This window comes from Salmo trutta, chromosome 17, assembly GCF_901001165.1.
Source record: "Salmo trutta chromosome 17, fSalTru1.1, whole genome shotgun sequence".
Classification (NCBI taxonomy): Eukaryota; Metazoa; Chordata; class Actinopteri; order Salmoniformes; family Salmonidae; genus Salmo; species Salmo trutta.
Window position 1 is genome coordinate 17,448,573 of NC_042973.1, and position 17,920 is coordinate 17,466,492.

The 17,920-nt window shown below is 41.2% G+C and overlaps 1 protein-coding gene across 2 annotated transcripts in view; it reads left to right on the forward strand.

Moving 5' to 3' along the window:
• The first annotated feature begins 592 nt into the window (after window positions 1-592).
• Window positions 593-17,920, forward strand: part of si:ch1073-396h14.1 (disintegrin and metalloproteinase domain-containing protein 10) — a 58,266-nt gene continuing 40,938 nt past the window's right edge. The window contains exons 1-4 of one of the 2 annotated variants that reach the window (XM_029695955.1): window positions 593-773; window positions 2,083-2,230; window positions 2,355-2,473; window positions 2,603-2,758. In XM_029695955.1, the coding sequence (XP_029551815.1) occupies window positions 713-773; window positions 2,083-2,230; window positions 2,355-2,473; window positions 2,603-2,758 (484 nt within the window). In that variant the 5' untranslated portion in view covers window positions 593-712. The remainder of the gene's footprint in view (window positions 774-2,082; window positions 2,231-2,354; window positions 2,474-2,602; window positions 2,759-17,920) is intronic. The other variant, XM_029695954.1, reaches the window with a different exon arrangement.

A 17,920-nucleotide genomic window follows, 5' to 3' on the forward strand; every position in this document is an offset into this window, starting at 1 on the left:
CGAGCAGCCTGGTGACCTAGAGGCCAGAGAGGGAGCACACGTGACAGCACTGCTTTTAACTTATGGGTTTTTACTTCCCTTTATATAAGTCTGATGACACTCTTTCAATCAGAATATCTTGACTTTTGTTCCATATTGCTCCCCAAAATATAACACATTGTCTATTATAAAACATTCTCCAAATAGATCTAATTTGTGAGGGAAGTATGCCTATAGGCTAATCAGGCTGTCACTGTCTCCAAGGGGAGTTTCCAGCTAACATTATCTAATACAACTAGCCTAAATAAAGATAATGGTAACTTCCCACCCCAATTCGTGTTAGGGTGACTGTACCAATAACAATTGACTTAATGACCCCTATCATTACCTCTATGAAACAGTAACACCATTGTTGTGAAACCACTGTTACCTAATACACATTCGTCTTCACTAATTATATTTAAATAATACATAATTTGGTGGGTGCTTATATTTGTCCTATTTCACACATGTACAAGTGTGTGTTAATACGCATGTGTGAATTGGAAATGTGTTTTTTTGCATATATTTTAAAGGACTCCCTAACAGTATAACAAGTCTGAATTTGCCTTGGACTCTGTGTGTTCCTATCTTCCAATGGTAAGTCCTGGCATGAGCAGCTATCTAGTCACATTCCACAGTGAGGAGACCACAGGTAAGCAGCAAGAGAGAGAAAGGAAGCACAGAAGACATCATGAATATACCCAAATACTGCCTTCTGATGTTGCTTATCTTCTCGGGCGGACCCAATGCAGGTAGATTTGGCTTTTATTTCCTGTGTGACACTTGACACGTTGTTTAGGTCATTTTTGAGGTGTGACAAGTCACGCAATGCAGGAAGGGGATCTAACGCCGTTGTTCACATTCGGTGGCCTACCCTTAGCTTGGAACTATCAGACAAGACAGGGGATCTGCCTGAGCTTGTCCTCTGTGTAATGCAATGGCCAACAAACACATTGGACTACATTGCTACAAAGGCCTCCATGTCTTGTTGATGCTGTGTTTTGTTTGATTAGATATGATATGAGATATTCTCTATGGAAGCTTTGTGTGAGTGTTATATGGACAGTGTGTGTAAGCCCTTGACCATCTGTTTGGCATGTTCTTTGACAAAAGAGAAAACAATGTAGCACGATAATGGGGAAGTTGTTGTCATGTTGAAATTATGTCACTTTTATCTGCTGTCCATAGGCCTACTAGAAAGAGGGAAATGCCTGATATTTATAACACAGTCTAAATCTACCTGAATGGCAAAGTTGAAATGGATGAGAAATGTTCATAATGCCTGCCTCTACACAAAGGAAGCCTCAGTTCATTGTATCACTTCCTGACAGTAGGTCATTTATCTATAGACATTGTTTGTTTTGCCCCTCTCAAATGTTGTTATATTATCAAATCAATCACATTTTTATTGTCACATGCGCCAAATACAACAGGTGTGAAATGCTTAATTACGAGATCTTAACCAACAATGCAGAGTTTTAAAAGCGTACGAAAAATGTGCTAAAAAAACTAAAGGGAAAAACAGTAACACAATAAAATAACAATAACGAGGCTACATACAAGGTGTAGCGGTACCAAGTCCATGTGGAGGGGTACGGGTTAGTCCAGGTAATTGAGGCAACATGTACATGTAGGTAGCGTTAAAGTGACTATGCATAGGTAAATAACAGAGAGTAGCAGCAGTGTATGTGAAGAGTGTGAATGAATGTGAATGTATGTGTGTGTGTGTGTGGCGTCAATATGCATGTGTGTGCGTGTGTGTTTTGAGTGTAAGGTTAGTCCAGTGATTGTACATCGAGTCAGTGCAAAACATAGTAATTGATAAGAATAAAATTAGGTGGTCAATGTAAATAGTCTGTGTAGCCATTTGATGAACTGTTCAGCAGTCTTATGGCTTGGGGGTAGAAGCTGTTAAGAAGTCTTTTAAGCATTGTTTGTGCAGTTATCTGGAAAAATGTTTTTTATTACGTCACAAAGCAGGTTAACACAGTTCTCACACCAGACAAGATAAAGCCACTGTATCTAAACTTTCCTGTGTCATTTCTATGTCAACTTCTCTAGGAGCTCTGAATGGTATTAGCCCGTTCATAAGGCATTACGAAGGCTTGTCTTATGATCGTGAGGCCTTACACAGGAGACACCGGCGCGCCAAACGAGAGACCCAGCCTCAGGACCAGACACTGCAGCTGGACTTCAGAGCTTTTCTCAGGTACTGGACACAAGCCCAGGAGCTGCTGTTTCATGGCCTTTCTGATTGAGTATATAACTGTCAACACTTCTTTCAATGTTTGCTTCACTCTTTGTGCTTTGTGTCACACGATTGTTTACTTTAGGAACTTCCGGTTGCGTTTGAGGCGAGACACGACGGGATTCACAGAGCCTTTTGAAGTCTTCTCTGAAAATATATCAAGTACAGCAGACCTCTCCCATCTATATTCTGGAGAGCTTGAAGGTATATTACACTTCAGGGATTCGTGGCTTTATAATCCAACATATTGTAGCCTGCCTCCCCTCAATCTGCCTATCAGTCTCTCTCCACCCTCCATCTCTCACTAACTCCCACCTGTCTGTCTCTCACCAGATGAGAAGGGATCTTCCTGTCACGGCTCAGTCATCCAGGGCCAGTTTGAGGGTTCTGTCCTCACAGCCAATGGGACGTATTACATAGAGCCCGTCCACAGATACACCAGCCAGCCCACACAACACCACTCCATCATCTACCATGAGGACGACATGGGTAAGAGAGGACTGTTGAACATCTAATGAATGTTTTTCTCAAGTGTATATTAAAACGGTCCAATGCAGCCATTTTTATCTCAATATCAAATCATCTCTGTGTAAAAATTAAGTACCTTACTGTGATTATTTTCAACTAAAGCAGTCAAATGGGAGAGATATGTAACCCAAAAACTAGCTGTTATTGGCAGTGAGGTTTGGAACTCTCTTTGTTATTGGTCTATTAACCTGGTGATGTCGCCAGGCAGGCCAAACCTCCACCCATGCAAAACAAGCTGAAATTTCAGGTGATCTTTCCAAACAGCTCTTACACTAAAATGGCATTATCACCATTTTCACAACTTACACAGTATAATTCCAACCTCATAGTGTGGACATATATAAAACACAGGAAAATCAGTTTGACTGCACTGGGCCTTTAATGGCTATATTGTTCCCCAAAATGATAATGGTCTATTTCAAACGATTCTCAAAATATCTCTCCTATTGCATCACATGTGTGTATCCACCCTTCCTCATTTTTAGAATAAAGTAATGAATATAAACCTATAATCAGACCATGAACTCATCTATCAAAGGTTAGGATGACATTCAGTGCATTCGGAAAGTTTTCAAACCACTTCACTTTTTCCACATTTTGTTACGTTACAGCCTTATTTTAATATTGATTAAATTGTTTTTTCCCCTCATCAATCTACACACAATACCCCATAATGACAGAGCAAAAACAGTTTTTTAGAACTTGGAAAGTGAACCCATCCCTGAGGACCTGTGGGCTCTGGAGCAGGTTTTCATCAAGGATCTCTCTGTACTTTGCTCTGTTCATCTTTCCCTCGATCCTGACTAGTCTCCCAGTCCCTGCCGCTGATGCTGCCACCACCGTGCTTCACCATAGGGATGGTGCCTGGTTTCCTCCAGACGTGAAACTTGGTATTCAGGCCAAAGAGTTCAATCTTGGTTTCATCAGACAAGAGAATCTTGTTTCTCATGTTTTAGGTGCCCTTTTGGCAAAATCCAAGTGGGCTGTCATGTGTCTTTTACTGAGGAGTGGCTTCAGTCTGTCCACTCTACCATAAAGGCCTGATTGGTCGAGTGCTGCAGAGATGGTTGTACTTCTGGAAGGTTCTCCCAACAGAGGAACTCTGGAGCTCTGTCAGTGACCGTCCGGTTGTTGGTCACCTCCCTGACCAAGGCCCTCCTCCCCAGATTGCTCAGTTTGGCTGGGCGGCCAGCTCTGGGAAGAGTCTTGGTGGTTCCAAACTTCTTCCACTTAAGAATGATGGAGGCCACTGGGTTCTTTGGGACCTTCAATGCTGCAGACATTGGTACCCTTCCCCAGATCTGTGCCTCGACACAATCCTGTCTCGGAGCTTTATGGACAATTCCTTCGACCTCATGGCTTGGTTTTTTTCTCTGACATGCACTGTCAACTGTGGGACCTTATATAGACAGCTGTGTGCCTTTCCAAATCATGTCCAATCAATTGAATATACCACAGGTGGACTCCAAGTTGTAGAAAAATCTCAAGGATGACCAATGGAAACAGGATGCACCTGAGCTCAATTTCGAGTCTCATAGCAAAGTGTCTGAATAATTTATTTGTAATACATTTGCAAACATGACTAAAAACCTGGTTTCCCTTTGTCATTATAGGATATTGTGTGTAGATTGATGAGGGAAAAAATGATTTAATCCATTATAGAATAAGGCTGTAACGTAACAAAATGTGGAAAAAGGGAGGGGGTCTGAATACTTTTCTAATGCACTGTATTTTATGACATCATGTTCAGATGAAATGGACTGATGGTCAATGCCATGGCCTGATGCCTCCCTACTCCTTAACACACAAGACCAGGCCAGATCAGCAGAGAGGATCCTGCTCCAGGGCCAGACTAATGATTGTCAATGGTTCCCTAACTTTCCTTTTAGCCTAACCCAGTCTAAAGCCTTAAACCAGTAGGCTGTAAGCCGGGGTTACAGTGGGTCAGTGATACAGTCAATCCCTGTGCTATTTAGAGCAGAAAAGGTTAACGGGTTAACAGCAGAGTCCTCTTATGGAGCTCTGGGGGGGGTGGGAGGAGGTGGAGACTCACTCAGAGCTCCAGCCAAAGAGAAAAAAAACCTGAGCTGGTGTGAGGAAGGAGGAGGAGGAGTGTCAGGTGACCTGGTATCCTCCCAGGGCTGTGAACCCTTGGAGCCGGTTCCCATAGCGATATTATATTAGGACCCCATCTGAGAGGTTTGGCCAGGTGGCACTCATTGGATAGCTGTCATCCCGTGTGTGTGTGTGTGTGTCAGTTAGATTAATTCCAGGAAAGAGGTGGAACAATATTACGCACACAAAGCCAAGACCCCCTGCTTGTACTGGAGTCTTCTCAAGGTTTTTGTCTCCCCTTCCCCTAAAATAGCCAAAAGCCAAACTGTAGATTTTAGAGGTTTGCTGATGCTGTACTTTTATACATTTGACAATACACTTGCCAATATACAGTATAAGCAGGATGGTATGTGATATTTCATTGAAACACAGTGTAACTGATGGAGACAGATGGAGTGTTATATCAGTAGGAGAGAGTGGGGTAAGTTGAGCCAAAAGGGTAACTTGAGCCACCTTTGTTTCTAGTAAATCATACACACAATTAATCATTTGACCAAATATTTAGGAAGAGGTCTTCATTTCATTGAGTCTGAGAAGGAAGAAACCACATGGAGAAAGTGTTAGCAAGTTAGGTAAAATAATCTTATTTTCATCAAGTCAAATGATTTTGTTGTGTAGAGGTTTCATGATGCTTGTATGTAAAACCAAAGTAGATCATTTTAGTTCTATACATAAGTTGGGGTCTCTATAAGCTTCGATATGAGGTCCTATATGAGGTCCTAAACTAGCATGAAAGTGCATCCGTGTACCTTTGTGGACTAATATAGTCAAAATGTTTGCCTTGGGGTAAGTTGAGCCATGGCCATGGGATAAATTGAGCCAATGGTTGAGCCAATGGCAAGTTGAGCAAATTGAAGTGTTTTCTTCGCAGGCCTAATGCAAAGCATTATCGCTGGGATATGTAACAATAGGGCCTGGCCTAAGTTAAAATTGTTCTAAAAAAGTACAAAGTGTGTGTTAGGTGTTAAGTCTGTGATAAAATATGCTTAAAATTATTAAAAGACCAAAATCGATTGTGATTGTGTTGCATTGTGTTTGGGAACTAAAGGTAGACATGGTTTAAAAAGGTAGTGGTAGTTTTTCATTAAGTACAGACATTTGTAGGCAGCTTAATTTACCCCCGCGGCTCAACTTACCCCACACTTGGGTTAGGGTTAGCCCTTACCCCTTTTTTTGAAAAGCGCTGTTTTCAAAACTGTAATGTTTACATGATATTTGATTATTTCCAGGGATACACAACATCCTGAAATATACTGTATGTAGATATCTTTGTTAGAAAGAATACTATATTTCGCTTCACGGAGTGATGCTGAATGTAAAAAATGACTCAACTTACCTCACTCTCCCCTTCAACTTGTGTGGGTGGGCCAGAGGTAATGTGGCCATTTTGTACTACAGTAACTGCCTGTGGCTGACATCTGAATTTGAGGTTGGATAAGGATGAAGGTCTCCTGGTCCCCAGACATGGGACGGCCCAGGTTTGTTTGTAAATAGGCCTTTAGAAACACATCCCTCCTGACAGACAGACAAACTGAAGGCCAAGCTCATCACAAGCTAATAAATAAGACACTATTGAGGAAGTTTTACCACCCATCCATGGAGTCATAAAGCATTGAGATTATCTCCAGTGGCTTGGATTAGACTAGCCTTTTGAAACGTGTGTGTGTGTGGTGTGTTGTGTGTGTGTGTGTGTGTGTGTGTGTGTGTGTGTGTGGTGTGTGTGCCTGCCTGCCTGCGCATACGTGGGTGTATGAGAGCAGTGAGGAGATAGAGAGGTGGGGGCAGGCTAGTACTGACAAGTCCCCATGCTGTATGGAGTGCTGAAAGAGGAGAAGCAGACAACCCAAAGTTAAAAAATACCAGAGAAAGGAGTGTCCGAGTGTGCCTGTTTGTGAGCGCTCTGTGGTCACCCCTGGTCATGTGACTGCTCTTTTGAAGTCACACCACCGTGGTGTGAGAGAAGGGTAACTATCGAGCATTTCCCATACTCTCTGGGGCTCTGTCATTCACCCTGCTGGCGCTCCTTCCGCTCTGGGTGTGATTAGTTAAGAGGTTCACTCAACCCACACCCTGCAAGCAAGCAGAAGACAAAGTCTCTAGTTCTGATTGTAAGTGAATAAGCACACAAAAACTACAGTGAGGAAGAATACGTACTCCAGATGTGTGAAAGCGTTTTTGTTTTAAGATCTATTCGAAACATGGGCAGTCCTCAAACAGTGCTTTCAACGTTGTTCACCTTGTGTGTTGTAAAGGGAAAGTCCTCTAGTTGAATTGCATCCGGTCTTAGACTGAATTCAGTCCCTTCAAGGAATTTCGCATGAAGAATCCATGTTGGGAAATACCCAGAGACCGCATTTCAGGTCTTGACACCCCCCCCCCCCAGTGTTATCTCCCGGCCATGCTTAATGACATGATTTGTAGCCCACCATGGAAGGATGTCTCAGGCAGACTACTTTTACAAAATTACTCTGTGATAATGATATAACCTTTCCATCAGCACATTCAGGGGATGTGGCCAAGTTCTCCTATAACAGTGGTTCCTGTATAGTCCTGTACCTCTTCAAACATCCAACCTCCAGCTGCGTACCCCCTCAGGGTCAGCGCACTCTCAAATGTTGTTTTTTGGCATCATTGTAAGCCTGCCACACACACACTATACGATACATTTATTAAACATAAGAATGAATGTGAGTTTTTGTCACAACCCGGCTCGTGGGAAGTGACAAAGAGCTCTTATAGGACCAGGGCACAAATAATAATATAATAATAATCAAGCTTTGTTCATCAAAAATTGTGAATAACTCCCCACAGATTAATGAGAAGGGTGTGCTTGAAAGGATGCACATAACTCTGCAATGTTGGGTTGTATTGGAGAGAGTCTCAGTCTTAAATCATTTTCCATACACAGTCTGTGCATGTATTTAGTTTTCATGGGCTGAGAATCCACTCTCACATAGGTACGTGGTTGCAAAGGGCATCAGTGTCTTAACAGCGCGATTTGCCAAGGCAAGAAACTCTGAGCGCAGCCCTATCCAGAAATCTGGCAGTGGCTTCTGATTAAATTCAATTTTCACAGAACCGCTTGTTGCAATTTCGATAAAACTCTCTTGTTCAGATATCGGTAAGTGGACTGGAGGCAGGGCATGAAAGGGATAACGAATCCAGTTGTTTGTGTCGTCCGTTTCGGGAAAGTACCAGCTCACTCAGGTGCTTCGCTATATCACATTTGACATTGTCCGTAAGCTTGAGTAAATTTGCACACAAAAAATCATACAATGATGGAAAGATCTGTGTGTTGTCCTTGTTAATGCAGATAGAAAAGAGTCCAATCACCCAGATAGGCCAGTCGTGTGAGAAACTCGTCATCATGCAAGCGGTCAGACAAGTGAAAATTATGGTCAGTAAAGAAAACTTTAAGCTCATCTCTCAATTCAAATAAACGTGTCAATACTTTGCCCCTTGATAACCAGCGCACTTCTGTATGTTGTAAAAGCATTACATGGTCACTGCCCATATCATTGCATAATGCATAAAATACACAAGATTTCAGGGGCCTTGCTTTAACAAAGTTAACCATTTTCACTGTAGTGTCCAAAACGTCTTTCAAGCTGTCAGGCATTCCCTTGGCAGCAAGAGCCTCTTGGTGGATGCTGCAGTGTACCCAAGTGGCGTCGGGAGCATCTGCTTGCACAAGCGTTACCACTTCACTATGTCTCCCTGTCATGGCTTTTGAGCCATCAGTACTGATACCAACACATCTTGACCACCAAAGTCCATTTGATGTCACAAAGCTGTCCAGTACTTTAAAAATATCCTCTCATGTTGTCCTGGTTTCCAGTGCTTTGCAGAAGAGGATGTCCTCCTTAATTGACCCCCCCGTAAACGTAACGGACATGTACCAGGAGCTGTGCCAGGCCCGCCATGTCTGTTGACTCATCCAGCTGTAACGCATATAATTCACTGGCTTATATGCGAAGCAGTAATTGTTTCAAAACATTTCCTGCCATGTTACTGATGCGTTGTGAAACAGTGTTGTTTGATGAAGACATTGTCTGTATAGTTTTTTGGGCCTTTTCCCCTAGCATTGTCTCAGCCATATCCGTGGCAGCAGGAAGAATTAAGTCCTCCACAATAGTATGGGTCTTGCCTGTCCTAGCCACTCGGTAGCTCACCATATAAGATGCTTCTAGCCCCTTCTTATTAAAGGTATCTGTTGCTTTTATACATGTCTTCCTACTTGAAAGTCGTCTTTATTCTCGCTCAAAAACCTCCCGTGGCTTATTTTTTAAATTGTCATGTTTCATTTCTAAATGTCTGCACAAGTGTGAAGGTTTCCCACGAGAGAGTAATGGTTAATGTGATTGGATGTTAATTATTTGACTAGGCTACCTGTATTTGTCAAATAATAATTTTAAATCACATTTTTATTTGGCGTACCCCCAACGGTATTGCGCATACTCCAGTTTGGAAATACCTGTCCTATAGGATCAAAAAAATATGTCTGGTGACTGAGGGTTCTGGTCTAATCTGTGGCTGAGCATAGCACAGTGTTTCAGTCTTATGAAATCCTTCTTTAGCCCTGATTTGATTTGATCTTCAGGTAAACCCACTCAGAGTTTTTTTACTAGATTTAGAACCATTATACTTTTAAACTGTGCACATTTCACATAAAAAGTGTAGTAGTCAGTTTAAAATACAGTGCCTTTGGAAAACATTAAGACCCCTTGACTCATCCACATTTTGTTACGTTACAGCCTTATTCTAAAATGGATTAAATAAAATAAAATTCTCTGCAATCTACACACAAAACAGAAATACCTTATTTACATAATCATTCAGACCCTTTAATATGATAATTGAAATTGAGCTCAGGTGCATCCTGTTTCCATTGACCACCCTTCAGATGTTTCTACAACTTGATTGGAGTCCACCTATGGTAAATGTAATTGATTGGACATGATTTGGAAAGGCACACCTGTTTATATGAGGTCCCACAGTTGACAGTGCATGTCAGAGCAAAAACCAAGTCATGAGGTCGAAGGAATTGTCCGTAGAACTCCGAGACATGATTGTGTTGAGGCACAGATCTGGGGAAGGGTACCAAAACATTTCTGCAGCATTGAAGGTCCCCAAGAAAACAGTGGCCTCCATCATTCTTAAATGGAAGAAGTTTATGGTAGAGTGGCCAGACGGAAGCCGCTCCTCAGTAAAAGGCAAATAACAGTCCATTTGGAGTTTGCCAAAAGGCACCCAAAGACTCTCAGACCATGAGAAACAAGATTCTCTTGTCTGATGAAACCAAGATTGAACTGGAGGAAACCTGGCACCATCCCTACAGTGAAGCATGGTAATGGCAGCATCATGCTGTGTGAGATGTTTTCAGCTGCAGGGACTGGGAGACTAAACAGGATCGAGTACAGAGAGATCCTTAAAGAAAACCTGTTCCAGAGCGCTCAGGTCCTCAGACTGAGGTGAAGGTTCACCTTCCAACAGGACAACGACCCTAAGCACACATCCAAGACAATACAGCAGTGGCTTCAGGACAAGTCTCTGAATGTCCTTGAGTGGCCCAGCCAGAGCCCAGACTTGAACCTGATTGAATCTCTGGAGAGACCTGAAAATAGCTGTCCAGCAACGCTCCCCATCCAACCTGACAGAGCTTGAGAGGATCTGCAGAAAAGAATGGGAGAAACTCGCCAAAAACAGGTGTGCCAAGCTTGTAGCGTCATACCCAAGAAGACTTAAGGCTGTAAATGCTACCAAAGGTGCTTTAACAAAGTACTGAGTAAATGGTCTGATACTTATGTAAATGTAATATTTCAGTTTTTTATTTTTATGAAATTAGCAAAAATGTCTAAAAACCTGTATTTGCTTTGTCATTATGGGGTATTGTGTGTAAATTGATAAGGGAAAAAAACAATTTAATCAATTTTAGAATAAGGCTGTATCATAACAACATTTGGAAAAGTCAAGGGGTCTGCATACTTTCCAAAGGTACTGTATGTATGGGGTATTTAAATGAACTCTACTGCAGTCAGACAGATCAGGTTTAGTTATTTAAGTTGGCAAATAACTTATCCCTTGTTTAAGAGTTTGGCTGCACGGTCTAGAAACTCTGCAGCAATTGCTTACTTTTGTCTTCCCAGGCGTGCATACTTAAGAGAGAGCCCAACTATCCAGCTCTGAGGCTCAGGGAGCACATGGCACAGGTCTGGAAATATTTCTGTAAATGGGTCAATGGCCGGCATTTACCCCCCCCCCCCCCCCCCAAATAAAAAAGGTATGAATTGAGCCACATCTAAAACGTTATACCTTTTCTATATCCGTATAGAAACACTAGCTACGACCTGCCTTATTTAGCTAGCTCAATGTGAAATTCTGATTTGGGGCCTCAGCAGGCCTCAGCAGAATGGTGTGACCCAATCACGTGATGTTTCTCTGAGAGTTTGATCAAGACACGAGCCGCCAAGGCGGCAGCATGACCGCAGTGTTTTCTCTGCCCTCCCCGGTTCAATCATCAGGTCTTCCTGTCAGCCCTCCAATCTGGGTTGTCAATTAGTCAAAGAAACCTTACCTGATTGATTCAGTAACATGGCATATTTATTCCAGGAAATCACAAGTGAAAGTGATTATTGTTATGACATGACATTATTATATAATATTTAATTTGACTTCAAAAAGCCTAGTCTGAGCCAGAACAGCCCATAGGGCAGTAACCCATCTCCTGATTCTGTAGTGTGGGGCAGCTTGATATATAAGTACAACCCCTGGACAGGACGCTAGTCTATCGCAGGGCCTTACCCCCTATTCATCTCTATAATGCTGTGTGCCAAGAAGAGAAGCATCGGGTAATTTTTTTTGTCTTTGGTATGACTCAACCCATTTCAATATCAGGGTGGGCACTCTATAGATCCTCTTAAGGATCCGCCCCCTTTTTTTCAATTTTCGCCTAAAATGACATACCCAAATCTAACTGCCTGTAGCTCAGGCCCTGAAGCAAGGATATGCATATTCTTGGTACCATTTCAAAGGAAACACTTTGAAGTTTGTGTAAATGTGAAAGGAATGTTGTAGAATATAACACAATAGATCTGGTAAAAGATTAATACAAAGAAAAAAACAACCGTTCTTTTGTATTTTTTTGTACCATCATCTTTGAAATGCAAGAGAAAGGCTATAAGGTAATATTCCAGCCCAGGTGCAATCTACATTTTGGCCACTAGATGGCAGCAGTGCACGTGCAAAGTTTTAGACTTATCCAATGAACCATTGAATTTCTGTTCAAAATTTTGTATCAACACTGCCCAAATATGCCTAATTTGTTTATTAATAACTTTATGTTCAAAATTGTGCACTATCCTAGCATGGTATTCTTTCACTGTAATAGCTACTGTAAATTGGACAGTGCAGTTAGATTAACAAGAATTTAAGCTTTCTGCCAATATCAGATATGACTATGTCCTAGGAAATGTTATTGTTACTTACAACCTCATGCTAATCTCATTAGCCTACATTAGCTCAACCGTCCCGTGGAAGGGACACCGATCCCAAAGAAGCTCTAGCCACAAGGCCACTGAGTTGGTTCTATAATATTGAAGCTGATGCCAATGTGTAAGCATTGATTTAATTGGAACAGTCAGTTCTCTCAAGCTAAAGTGGTTCTGTTCTCTCTGATGTGTTTAGGTGAGGTCATGGGGGTTTGCTATTGAATAATCCCCAAAATCTGGTTTTGCTGGGGGATGTACTGAAATTTATAGTTGGAGACAGAAGTCATAAAGCATGCATTGTTATACCAATGTTAGGCTGTGTTATGAAATTACTTCATTGGCATTATTTTCCGTAAAAAGACCCACATGGTTTGATATTAGGTCATGATGGTCTCCACTGCCATTGAGGAATACCTTGTTGATAAGGTCAAGGAACAGCAATGACGTTTTTGGGAATATCCACCAACATCTCCACAACGTTTATGGTGTCTGGTGAGTGGATATAAAGGTCTGTGGGAAGCTACAAGCCACCGTGTGCCACAGTGGATCCTATTGTGAGTAAATATTGTAGGAAGATAGAGTAGCATCACTTGAAAATTTGCTAATGTGAACCTATGTCTATATTATTTTGGTTAATACATACAGTGCATTCAGAAGGTATTCAGACCCCTTGACATTTTCCACATTTTGTTAAGTTATAGCCTTATTCTAAAATTGATTAAATTATTTGTTTTCCTCATCAATCTTCACACAATACTTCACACAAATGTATAAAAAAATAAAAAACAGATACCTTATTTACGTAAGTATTCAGACCCTTTGCTATTAAATTGAGCTCAGGTGCATCCTGTTTCCATTGATCATCTTTCAGATGTTTCTACAACTTGATTGGAGTCCACCTGTGGTAGATTCAATTGATTGGACATGATTTGGAAAGGCACACACCTGTCTATATGAGGTCCCACAGTTGACAGTGCATGTCAGAGAAAAAACCAAGCCATGAGGTCGAAGGAATTGTCTGCAGAGCACTGAGACAGGATTATGTCAAGGAACAGATCTGGGAAAGGGTACCAAAACATTTCTGCAGCATTGAAGGTCCCCAAGAACACAGTGGCCTCCATCATTCTTAAATGAATGAAGTTTGGAACCACCAAGACTCTTCCTAGAGTTGGCCGCCTGGCCAAACTGAACAATTGGGGGAGAAGGGCCTTAGTCATGGGGGCCTTGGTCCAGGGCCTTGGTCCAGAGTTCCTCTGGGGAGATGGGAGAACCTTCCAGAAGGACAACCATCTCTGCAGCACTCGACCAATTCAGGTCTTTATGGTAGAGTGGCCAGACAGAAGCCACTCCTCAGTAAAAGGCACATGACAGCCTGCTTGGAGTTTGCCAAAAGGCACCTAAAGGAATATTATCTGGTCTGATGAATCCAAGATTGAACTATTTGGCCCGAATGCCAAGTTTCACTTCTGGAGGAAACCTGGCACCATCCCTACAGTGAAGCATGGTGGTGGCAGCATCATGTTGTGGGGATGTTTTTCAGCGGCAGGGACTGGGAGACTAGTCAGGATCGAGGGAAAGATGAATGGAGCAAGGTACAGAGATCCTTAATGAAAACCTGTTCCAGAGTGCTCAGTATCTCAGACTAATGTGAAGGTTCACCTTCCAACAGGACAACGACCCTAAGCACACAGCCAAGACAACACAGGAGTAGTTTCGGGACAGGTCTCTGAATGCCCTTGAGCAGCCCAGCAAGAGCCCGGACATGAACCTGATCGAACATCTCTGGAGAGACCTGAAAATAGCTGTGCAGTAACGCTCCCCATCCAACCTGACAGAGCTTGAGAGGATCTACAGAGAAGGATGGCCGAAACTCCCTAAATACAGGTGTGCCAAGCTTGTAGTGTCATACCCAAGAAGACTCGAGGCTGTAATCAATGCCAAAGCTACTTAAACAAAGTACTGAATAAAGGGTCTAAATACTTATGTAAATGTGATATTAACTTTTTTTTTTTTTATATATTTGCAAAAAGTTCTACAAACCTGTTTTTGCTTTGCCATTATGGGGTATTGTGTGTAGATTGGTGAGGGGGGAAAACTATTTTATCAATTTTAGAATAAGGCTGTAACGAAACAAAATGTAGAAAATGTTGAGGGATCTGAATACTTTCCGAATGCACTGTACAGTGCCTTCAGAAAGTATTCAAAGCCCTTGACTTATTCCAAATGTAGTTGTGTTACAGCCTGACTCAAAATGGATTACATAGATTTATTTTCTTAGCCATCTACACACAGTACCCCAGAATGACAAAGTGAAAACATGTTTTTAGAAATGTTAGCTAAAAATGGAAAATGTAGTACAGAAATATCAAATGAACAGTAGTATTAACACCCCTGAGTCAATACTTTGTAGAAATACCTTTGGCAGCATTACAGCTGTGAGTCTTCCTGGGAAAGTCTCTAAGAGTTTTCCACACCTGGATTGTGCAACATTTGCCCAATATTCTTTTCAAAATTCTTATATCTCTGTCAAATTGGTTGTTGATCATTGCTAGACAACCATGTTCACATCTTGGGATAGATTTTAGAGTAGATTTAAGTCCAAACTGTAACTCGGCCACTAAGGAACATTCATTGTCTTCTTGGTAAGCAATTCCAGTGTAGATTTGGCCTTGTGCTTTAGGTTATTGTCCTATTGAAAGGTGAATTAATCTCCCAGTGTCTCATGGAAAGCAGACTGAACCAGGCTTTCCTCTAGGATTTGACCTGTGCTTAGCTCCATTCCATTTTCTTTATCCTGAAAAACTCCCCAGTCCTTAATGATTACAAGCATACCCATAACATGATGTAGCCACAACAATGCTTAAAAATATGGAGAGTGGTACTCAGTAATGTGTTATGTTGGATTTTCCCCAAACATAACACTTTGTATTCAGGCCAAAAATTAATTGTTTTGCAAAATTTCTTGCAGTATTACTTTAGTGTCTTGTTGCATGTTTTGGAATATTTTTATTCTGTACAGGCTTCTTCTTTTCACTCTGTCAATTAGGTTAGTATTGTGGAGTAACTACACTGTTCTTGATCCATCCTCAGTTTTCTCCTATCACAGCCATTAAACTCTGTAACTGTTTTAAAGTCACGATTGGCCTCATGGCAAAATCCCTGAGTGGTTTCCTTCCTCTTCGGCAACTGCGTGAGGAATGACGCATATAACTTTGTAGTGACTGGGTGTATTGATACACCATCCAAAGTGCAATTAATAACTTCACCATGCTCAAAGGGATATTCAATGTCTGTTTGTTTTTTTACCCACCTACCAACAGGTGCCCTTCTTAGCAAGGCATTGGAAATCCTCCCTTGTCTTTGTGATTGAATCTGTGTTTGAAATTCACTGCTCGACTGAGGGACCTTACAGATAATTGTATGTTTACAGGTACAGAGATGAGGTAGTCATTCAAAAATCATGTTAAACACTATTATTGCACACAGTGAGTCCATGCAATTTATGACTTATTAAGCACATTCTCCCTCCTGAACGTATTTAGGCTTGCCATAACAAAGGGGTGGAATACTTATTGACCCAAGACATTACAGCTTTTCATTTTTAATTAATTTGTAAAAAATAATCCCCTTTGACATTATGGAGTATTGTGTGTAGACCAGTGACAAGAAAAGCTGAATTTAATCAATTTTAAACTCAGGCTGTAACAATAAAATGTGAAAAATGTCAAGGGGTGTGAATAATTTCTGAAGCCAGCGTATTGCTGGAAAAGCAATGTTTTTCTTAAAATGTTATGTATTTTGTGTGTTTTGTTCAGGATTTCATCCTCAGTCCTCCAAGTTCAAATACATCTCATATGATAATCCGTTTTCAAAATGTTCCTTACCAAAACATTCAATTTTATATAGTAAGAGATTATTACACAACTAAGGTGCAAAAATACTAAAGCAGATTTCCCTAACTCAGTGGAGATGGAAGGGATCTACAGAGTTAGCCGTCACTGAGACCGGGTAAGGTAGCTTGTACGTCTGTAGGTTCACAGTGAAGTAAGGTCCGGTGGAAGTTTGTGTAAGAGGGCTTTAGAAACAAAAATTGTGCAATGCATCAACCTACGAGACCTCAGGGAGGGCCAGCCTACTTTCTGATACAGAATGCAGTGATGTGAACTGAACCTGACGCCTCTAATAAAGCATAGTGTGCTATGATAAACTGCGTCCAATGGCTTTAATACATTGTCAGTTGCATTCATATACACTACCATTCAAAAGTTTGGGGTCACTTAGAAATGTCCTTGTTTTGATAGAAAAGCAAACATTTTTGTTCATTAAATTAACATCAAATTGATCAGAAAACAGTGTAGACATTGTTAATGTTGTAAGTGACTATTGTTGCTGGAAACGGCTGATTTTTAATGGAATATCTACATAGGCGTACAGAGGCCCATTATCAGCAACCATCACTCCTGTGTTCGAATGGCACGTTGTGTTAGCTAATCCAAGTTTATCATTTTAAAAGGCTAATTGATCATTAGAAAACCCTTTTGCAATTATGTTAGTACAGTTGAAAACTGTTGTGATGATGATTAAAGAAGCAATAAAACTGGCCTTCTTTGGATTAGTTGAGTATCTGGAGCATCAGCATTTGTGGGTTCGATGACAGGCTCAAAATGGCCAGAAACAAAGAACTTTCTTTTGAAACTCGTCAGTCTATTCTTGTTTCGAGAAATGAAGGCATTTCCTTTCGAGAAATTTGCACAGAAACTGAAGATCTCATACAACGCTGTGTACTACTCCCTTCACAGAACAGCGCAAACTGGTTCTAACCAGAATAGAAAGAGGAGTGGGAGACCCCTGTGCACAACTGAGAAAGAGGACAAGTACAACACAAAAAAACAAACAAATAGCATGGTTGGTTAAGAGCCGATAAAACGGCAGCCCTCCCCTCCGGCACCATCTTGTTACTGTGTATTTGTGCATGTGTTCATGTATTTAGACAGTAGTTAGTATATGTTAACGTACAGTGCCTTTAGAAAGTTTTCATACCCCTTGACTTATTCCACATTTTGTTGTGTTACAGCCTGAATTCAAAATGGATTACATAGATTTTTTTCTCACCCATCTAAACACAATACCCCATAATGACAGTGTAAACCTATTTTTAGAAATGTATATATTTTTTAAAGGAAATACGGAAATATATAAATATAACCATTTTCAAGTCTTGCCATAGATTTTCAAGCAGATTTAATTCAAAACTGTAACTTGTCCACTCAGGAACATTCACTGTCTTCCTGGTATGCAACTCCAGTGTAGATTTGGCCTTGTGTTTTTGGTTATTGTCCTGCTGAAAGGTGCATTCATCTCCCAGTGTCTGGTGGAGAGCAGACTGAACCAGGTTTTCCACTAGGATTTTGCATGTGCCGAGCTCCACTCTGTTCATTTTTTTATCCTGAAAAACTTCCCAGTCCTTAATGATTTCAAGCATACCCATAACATGATGCAGCCACCACTATGCTTGAAAATA